We start from the raw sequence: 9,630 nt of genomic DNA, 5'->3' as shown, positions 1-9,630 counted from the left end.
GAGTGATTATACTATACATGTTGATGAGAACTAGAACCCTCACAGTACTGTACAGTATGAGTGATTATACTATACATGTTGATGAGAACTAGAACACTCACAGTACTGTACAGTTTGAGTGATTATACTATACATGTTGATGTTTTTCTTGTAATTATTATTGTAGCCCTAGAATTTCAGGAATTTGTTTTTTCACAAGTAAATTACTATATAGAAAAAATAAAGGCTAATGAAGCAAATTGCTGCATTTCTGATTCATTCTTGTGACATATACTTTAGTACAGTCAACAAAGTGAAACGGTGTTATTCTTATTCTATAATGAAATACTGATTTATGTGAAAAATCATTCAAACTTCAAAGAGAAAAGTTCATCATTTATGTAATGCTCCCTGTTCGTGTTTTTTTAGGTCAGTGTTTTATGAGTGACAATGTATGCTTTCTGAGTGAGAATTGTGTTACGTGTGTTATGGTCGAACAAGCTTATTTTGAGACATGTATGAAGAGTTTTGGTGGTGAGATGAACTGTTTGGCCAAGATGCATGTTGGTCATGCAGACTGTGAGAAGAGTTTTGAAAAAGTGGCTTCAATATTGACGATGCTTGTTAGCAATTTTAAAAAGCGACTAACAGTTTTCTTTTAAGGTATCTTTTACTTTTACTCAGGTATGACATTTGAGTACACACACACAATATGGTAGATGCGCACGCGCGCACACAGGCACGGCGGCACACACCTAGAATGTGAGTTTCTTTCTACTGGCCTGGTGGAAGATCGCTCAGACAAGATTACCAGCAGCACCTGCGTTTCTGTAACAGCTTTTACACCAGAGACTTATAAGGACTTTCCTGCAGCACAGCACTGTGCGTGTGCGTGCGTGCGTGCGTGTGTGTGTGTGTGTGAACATGTGCTTGCCTGAGAGCACACGTGCGCACCTAAGTGCATGTCTACCTCTGTGTAGAAAGCTGTCACCACCACTGTTCGTGAGCTTTTGTTTGTTTCTGAGCAGACAAAGGGACACTTTTAGGAGCTTACAGACGAACCAGTGGGAGTAGAGCGGCGTGCAGCAAAGAGCAAGCAGTTTTGCAAGGGGCACGGTTCGAGGTACTCACTCCCGTGAGTGATTGGCGCAATGGATCCATTGGCGCAATTGATTGGCGCTTGAGGCGCCAAAATATGAAACTAGTCTTGAGCGGCCATTGTTGACCGAGGAAGGCCAGCATCCCGGAGTCGCCTCATCACTGTTGACGTCGAGACTGGTGTTTTGCGGGTACTATTTAATGAAGCTGCCAGTCGAGGGCTTGTGAGGCGTCTGTTTCTTAGAGTTTCTTACTTCCCAAGAGCCGGGTTGTGACAAAAACTCACTCATTCTTATGTTTAATAAATGTATCGTATAGTGTGTGTGTGTGGCAGGCTTACAATGATGGCAAAAACAACATTTGAGAGTGCGCTGACCCTGGTGTTAGAGGGGGTACGCAGCTGGAAGTTAAATGTTTGAAGGGGTACGGTACTATAAAAAGTTTGGGAACCACTGCCGTAGAGGTTAAACATTCTGGATGTGTGTTTTGGATCATTGACACCAACAAAGCACCCCCACACCATCATACCTCCTCCTCCATGCTTCATGGTGGGAACCACACATTCACCTACTCTGCATCTAACGAAGGCACGGCGGTTAGAACCAAAAATCAAAAATTTGGACTCATCAGACCATAGGACAGATTTCCACCAGTCTAATGTCCATTGCTCGTGTTTCTTGGCCCAAGCAAGTCTCTTCTTCTTATTGCTGTCCTTTAGTAGTGGTTTCTTTGCAGCAATTCGACCATGATGGCCTGATTCACGCAGTCTCCTCTGAACAGTTGATGTTGTGATGTGTCTGTTACTTGAAGTCTGTGAAGCATTTATTTGGGAAGCAGTCTGAAGTGCAGTTAACTTTAATGAACTTATCCTTTTCAGCAGAGGTAACTCTGGGTCTTCCTTTCCTGTGGCGGTTCTCATGAGAGCCAGTTTCATCATAGCGCTTGATGGTTTTTGTAACTTCGCTTGAAGAAACATTCAAAGTTCTTGAAATGTTCCAGGTTGACTGACCTTCATGTCTTAAAGTAATGATGGGCTATCGTTTCTCTTTGCTTTTTGAGCTCTTTTTGCCATAATATGGACTTGACCTTTTACCAAATAGGGCTATCTTCTGTATACCACCCCTACCTTGTCACAACACAACTGATTGGCTCAAACGCATTAAGAAGGAAAGAAATTCCACAAATGAACTTTTAACAAGGCACACCTGTTAATTGAAATGCATTCCAAGTGACTACCTCATGAAGCTGGTTGAGAGAATGCTAAGTGTGCAAAGCTGTCATCAATGCAAAGGGTGACTACTTTGAAGAACTTCAAATATATTTTGATTTGTTTAACAATTTGTTGGTTACTACATGATTCTCCATATGTGTTATTTCAGGGTTTCGATGTCTTCACTATTATTCTACAATGTAGAAAATGAGTAGGTGTGTCCAAACTTTTGACTGGTACTGTATGTTGAAGAGGGTGGGGCTCAAGCTGCATCCCTGTCTCACCCTGAGGAAAGAAATCAGTGTGTTTTTTTGCCAGTTTTAACCACACACTTGTTGTTTTTGTAAATGGATTTTATAATGTTGTATGTTTTCCCCTCAACACTGCTTTCCATCAACTTATATAGCAGACCCTCATGCCAAATTGAGTCATAAGCTTTTTTGAAATCAACAAACTTGGCTTTTGTTTAGTTTGTCTATTTTTATTATTTTTGTAACGGCTTTCTTCCTGGGATGAAGGAGAGGACCAAAACGCAGCGCGGCTAGTGTTCAACATGTTTAATAAAGAATAATAACGTGAACACTACAAGCTACAAAACAATAAATGTGAAAACCGAAAACAGTCCTATCTGGTGCAGAACACAAAGAAAGAAAACAATCACCCACAAACCAAGTGCAAACAGGCTACCTTAATATGGTTCCCAATCAGAGACAATGCAAAACACCTGCCTCTGATTGAGTACCATATTAGGCCAAACAACAAACCCAACATAGAAACACAAAACATAGACTACACCCACCCAGCTCACGTCCTGACTAACTAAACAAAGACTAAACAAAGGAAATAAGGTCAGGAACGTGACAATTTTATTGAACCTTTATTAAACTAGGCAAGTCAGTTAAGAACAAATTCTTATTTAGAATGACGGCCTACCAAAAGGCAAAAGGCCTCTTGCGGAGGCCTATATAAATATAGGACAAATCACATATCACAAGAGAGACACCACAACACTACATAAAGAGAGACCTAAGAAAACAACATAGCAAGGCAGCAACACAACATGGTTGCAGCAAAAAACATGGAATAAACATTATTGGGCACAGACAACAGCACAAAGGGCAAGAAGGTAGAAACAAAAATACATCACACAAAGCAGCCACAACTGTCAGTAAGGGTGTCCACGATTGAGTCGTTGAATGAAGAGATTGAGATATAACTGTCCAGTTTGTATTTGTATTTGTAATTTTTTAGGATCCTCATTAGCTGCCAAAGCACAGCTCTTCTTCCTGGGGTCCAGCAAAATTAAGGCAGTTCATACAATTTTAAAACTTCTTAGGGATAGGCTAGCGGGACACCAGCCGACAACATCCGGTGAAATTGGAGGGCGCGCAATTCAAACATTCATGAACATACAAGTGTCTAATATCATTTAAAAGCTTAAGTTCTTGTTAATAATCTAACCGTGTCATCCGATTTCCAATAGGCTTTATGACGAAAGCATACCATGCGATTGTCTGAGGACGGCACCCCTAATCAACATATTTTTCAACCAGCACAGGATTCACAAAATCACAAATAGCGATTTAAATAAATCACTTACTTTTGAAGATCTTCCTCTGTTTGCAATCCCAAGGGTCCCAGCTACAACATAAATGGTCGTTTTGTTAGATAAAATCCTTCTTTATATCCCAAAAATACCGTTTAGTTGACTCATTCAACATGCAGACAAAGGAGTCCAAAAAGCTACCGCTAAACTTCGTCCAAACAAGTCAAATGACGTTTCTATTTAATCCTCAGGTACTCTAAAATGTAAATAAACTATAATATTTCATACTGAAAGTAGAATGTTTAATAGGAAAGCAGAATTAGTAAGCACGCGCTCTGATACTGATATTGTTCCGTGCGCTTCTCACCAAAACTCCAAATACTTGTTCGTTTTTCAAAAAACAATCCTGAAACCTTGAATAAAGACTGTTGACATCTAGTGAAAGCCATAGGATAGGACCCATCTCTTTTTGCTCTCGGAGTGCACACTTGACGCTCTGGCCGATGATTTGTTTACCTCCGGATAAAATGAAAACAGCTCAGCCAGCTCTGCTGCAACAATTTCATTACGCTTTTTAGAAGACATTTACTGAAACTGGCCATATTCAATGGGTGATGTACCCACGTAACGTAACGTTAGCTAACGAGCCAGCCAGCTAATATTAGCTAGTTACACAAAAATGAACAAAGTGCCAACAATGTCTAACATTAGGCTCTAACTAGAAAAGCAAACAGCTCTGGGAAACAAATAATAACCTCCGCTAGGGAGCCAGCCAGCTAACGTTAGCTAGTTAAACAACAATGAACAACGTTCCAACAATGCCACAGTGCTGGGAGCTAACGAACCAGGTCCAATGTTAGCTAGATAACATAAAGCTTGAACTAGAAAAGTAAACGGCTCTGGGAAACAAATAATAACGTCAGCTAGGGAGCCAGCCAGTTAACGTTAGCTTGCTAGCTAACAGTACACTTTAGCTTGAAATGAAAACACTTTCTGTCAAAATTAGTAACATGTAATATCTGAAAAGGTAGCTAGCTAACGCTAGACTATCTTACCTGTATACATCATTATGCATGATGGACGCGTCTACCGGTCAGGAATGCCATACAACGATTGCCCTTAGTTTGAAGATGTAATCTGGAGACAAGTGTTTTCTCCATCTCTTTAGCTATCATACTCTAATTCCACTGATTTAAAAACGTGATCCTCCAGAAAGTGGAGAGCAACACTCATGCAGCTCCACTACACAATAAAAAAAATTAAAAGCCGTGTTCGACAGGATTACCAACGCAGACTGACGAGCTCAAATAGACAGAAGCCTTGAATATGGCAGACCAATCCGAACTCCTCTCTCGGCATGTCCAGCCCACTCATTATCTCAGCCAATCATGGCTAGTGGGAAGGTTGCTAGCCTTTCTGGGACTTAACCAACAAGTGTCGTAATTTAACCATTTTATTTGTATTTACAGATGGCATACAAGTTTGTTATTAAGTCACATTAAAGTTCACATGTCCCGAGAAGGCATTTCTATATTTTTTACGTTCAAACGGCTCTCCTGTGAAGTAGTGACTTGCGACATACGCCTAGTTTCCTGAATCGGGTCACATTTGCTCATGACTTTGTTGTCACTGCAGAAATGAAGGATTGTGCTGTTAATGATAATGCAGAGTATTTTCTGTTGCTGTTGACGCATATCCCACAGTAGTTATTGGGGTCCAATTTTTCTCCACTTTTGTGGATTGGGGTGATCAGTCCTTGGATCCAAATATTGGGGATGATGCCAGAGCTGAGGATGATGTTGAAAAGTTTCAGCATAGCTACTTGGAATTTGTAGTCTGTATATTTTGTCATTTCATTTAGGATACCATCAAAACCAAATTACTTTTTGGGTTGAATGGTTTGTATTTTGTCATGTACTGTAGTTCATTCAACAAATTGGAGAATCCAGTGTGTTCTGGAAGTCTTTAAATCAAAAAATATATATATTTTAAAAAATGTCACACGCGCCGAATACAACAGGTGCTTAGAGTTAATAGAGTTAATAAAATATTTACTAAATAACTAAAGTAAAAGAATCACAAGGTAATACAATAAATGTACATAACAATAATGAGGCTATATACAGCGGGCGGTACCAAGTCAATGTGTGGGGTTACCGGTTAAATGAGGTTAATTTGCAAAGTGAATATGCATAGATGATAAACAGCGAGTAGCAGCAGTGTAAAAACAAAAGGGGGAGGGGGGAGATTCAATGTAAATAGTCCAGGTGGCCATTTGATTAGTTTAGTTGATCAGCAGTCTTAAGGCTTGGGGGTAGAAGCTGTTAAGGAGCCTTTCGGTCCAAGACTTGGCGCTCCGGTACCACTTGCTGTGCGGTAGCAGAGAGAACAGTCTATGACTTTAACTTCCGGCGCCGAAAAGAGATGGCCGCCTCGCTTCGCGTTCCTTGGAAAATATGCAGTATTTTGTTCTTTTATGTGTTATTTCTTACATCGGTACCCCAGGTAATCTTAGGTTTCATTACATACAGTCGGGAGGAACTACTGAATATACGATTAACGTCAACTCATCATCGTTCCTACCAGGAATATGACTTTCCCGAAACGGATCCAGTGTTTTGCATTCCACCCAATACAATGGATCTGATCCCAGCCGGCGACCCTGTGCGACGCCGAAAAAGCGGGCAAACGAGGCGGTCTCGTGGTCAGGCTTCGGAGACCGGCACATCGCGCTCCACTCCCTAGCATACTACTCGCCAATATCCAGTCTCTTGACAATAAGGTTGATGAAATCCGAGCACGGGTAGCATTCCAGAGAGACATCAGGGATTGCAACGTGCTCTGCTTCACGGAAACATGGCTTAACTCAAGGGACGCTAACGGAGTCGGTGCAGCCAGCTGGTTTCTTCATGCATCGCGCCGACAGAAACAAACATCTTTCCGGTAAGAAGAGGGGCGGGGGGGTATGCCTTATGATTAACGAGAATGGTGTGATCATCATAAACACACACAAGGAACTCAAGTCATTCTGTTCACCTGATCTAGAACTCCTCACAATCAAATGTCGACCGCCATTATCTACCAAGGGAATTCTCTTCAATCATAATCACAGCCGTATATATTCCCCCCCAAGCAGAACACATCGATGGCCTCTGAACGAACTTTATCTGACTCTTTGTAAATGGAAAACACACACCCTGAGGCTGCATTCATCGTAGCTGGGGATTTTAACAAGGCTAATCTAAAACAAAACTCCCTAAATTCTATCAGCATATCGATTGTGCTACCAGGGCTGGAAAAACCCTAGATCATTGTTATACTAATTTCCGCGACGCATATAAGGCCCTCCCCGCCCCCCTTTCGGAAAAGCTGACCACGGACTCCATTATTGTGGACTACTAGGCACAGGGCCCACACAAGACCAGCAAACGATGCCAGAACAGGACTATCCAAGTCTGCAGCTTAGACAACTTCTTTTATGCGGACTTGCGAATGTACACTGATTCAGAAACTACTGCTCTCGCGTCTTCCTCCCCCCGTGCCTAGCGCAATGCGTGAGATTCGACGCTCAAGACTTGCTTCCGATTCGACGTCGCAGTCCATTGGAAATATGCATATAGCACGTCATGCTGCGCCCTCAAACTTTCAAACCAAAGGTCCCCAATCCAAAACATATTGTGCCATTCTGCCGACCTGTGATACATTGTCTCTAGGTTGTCTGTCTTGACTGCACTTCACTGGCAAAAGCGAGCGTAGCGCAGTAGGACGAGTTCCATACTTATAGGAAAAGATAATGTCCAATGTCGTACCGTACTGAGATCCTGTACACATCGGAACAAATTCAGAGGGAAGTGGAAGTGAGTTGAGTTTCGAGAGTAGGTTCACAAAAAATATGCCATTAACATCCTATTGAGAACATACGTATTAAAACATTTCCCCAAACCAGAATGTAATCCTGATGAGAAATGAACATATGTGCAAGAGATCATAAAAATCCCAGTCTGAATGCTACTTGACAAGCTTATGCTATATCGCGACTTGATTTTCATCTCTGAGTGTTTCGTGTACAAATTGATGCGCTGAGCTCAGAGAACAGCATTATAGACATATTAAACAATACCGAATCACAAAAACAGAGAGTAAGCTAATATATTCTCCGCTATAAGGTAGTCAACTATATCTAAAATTCAGTGCGACTATGATTGTTCCCACTTGGCATTCAATGCCACACCCTTAGTTTATCACGAGACAAATCGAGACTTCCAGATCTGCGTCTGATAAAAATTGCAGAACGAAGCTACAACACAAGAAGTAGATCACTAGTCTCAGCCAATGGAAATATACTGAGCCAGAGTTATCAATCAACGGATTACAAAAATGGAAATAACCAGCCCCGTCGCGGACAGGAGAAGATCCATGCTTACGTACTCAGTACTGAGTCTCGTAGAATACTAAACTTGCTACTTGTGCTACTACTACTCGAGCTAGCTTTTTTTTGAAGCGAGTCCTTACATATTCCCGCGTTCCATCTGAGTAACACGGGGCCCCCTTCAACCCACAAACGTACTCAGGCGTGCGGCTCTAACCCTCATCAACCTGCCAATGATCAATAGGTGATGAGTGAAGCGATACAAAACAAAATTTCATACCATACCCTGTCGAAACTCCTCGCCAAACAATCGACTTGCAAACACCAAAATCACTGCGTTGTAAATTATGTCTGAGTGTGAGTGTGCCCCTGTCTGGCCTTAAATAAAAAAAAACAAGGGAATTGTGCCGTCTGGTTTTGGCTAATATGAGGGAATTGATGATAGTATAGCCACAGGAATACATAACCACAGGAAAATACATACCCACAGGAAGTAAGGTGCTGAGGGTGCGTGCAGCATCCTCTGACCAAATCTAAATATAACTTTTTTAAACAAATAAAAAAATGTTATGTCAACTGAGTACTTTTTCCCACCACTGTACTTACCATAATAACCAGATTGAAAACATATAGAAAATCTCAGCAGAATATTGAAATCGTTCCAAACAAAGCTGATTTGCAATTTCAGCTGAAAGCCTACCCAAAGGTCATGTTTTTAAGTCTCGTTACCCAAAACAGGGACGAAAGAGACAGTTGATGATTTAGTTTGGAAACATGGATCAAGAAAGACAGGTGGGGGGAAAGGAAAGTGGAGAGGAGAGGCGAAGAATGACGTGGAGGACAAAGGAAGGAAGATCAAGAGCGGGGTCTCATGATGAGATACGGGCCACAATTATGACATGTTGTAAAACCATGGTCTCTCTTGAGAAGAGCCGGTTAAGGAATGCCAACCAAATTCTTCAGCATTCAAACAGTTGCCTTCAATGGTACGAAATTTTCCGCAAAACAACAGTGAGATGTGCATCTTCAATGATAAATTGAAATACATAATCACAGTACAATACAGTATATTCACATTTTTACATTACTGACATTTTGAAATATATTGTTTGTTTTGTTTTTCAGTAGGATCCAAAGGTTGCCTCCCCACAGGAGGGAGAGCGGAATACTATCGGATGTGCAGGGGAAAATTGCCATTAGTTGACTGTAATTTAAAAAATAAAAAATCTGCAACATTGTACAATAAAACTGCTTGGAAATTTCGACAGAGTGCTGGCAGACTATCACTTTGGAATGTTAAATACGTCAGCCACAACAACAATTGCCAGATTCTTTAGAGAAACATAAAATAAGGATGAAGCAGTTGTACACTGTACCCTTTTGAGAAGAAATGTGTGAATGTGTTGGAAATAACCTACTTATTCAATA

At 41.1% G+C, this 9,630-nt stretch overlaps 1 protein-coding gene across 1 annotated transcript in view; it reads left to right on the top strand.

Moving 5' to 3' along the window:
* LOC111954299 (polyphosphoinositide phosphatase) overlaps window positions 1-427 on the top strand; it is a 23,235-nt gene extending 22,808 nt beyond the window's left edge. Inside the window, 1 exon segment of the mRNA XM_070435857.1 lies at window positions 409-427. Coding sequence (XP_070291958.1) covers window positions 409-427 — 19 coding nt within the window.
* Window positions 428-9,630: the final 9,203 nt, after the last annotated feature.

Source organism: Salvelinus sp. IW2-2015, linkage group LG28, assembly GCF_002910315.2.
Source record: "Salvelinus sp. IW2-2015 linkage group LG28, ASM291031v2, whole genome shotgun sequence".
NCBI classification, from domain to species: Eukaryota; Metazoa; Chordata; class Actinopteri; order Salmoniformes; family Salmonidae; genus Salvelinus; species Salvelinus sp. IW2-2015.
Note: the sequence above shows the minus strand (reverse complement) of the source record. Positions and strands in the feature narration are given on the sequence as shown.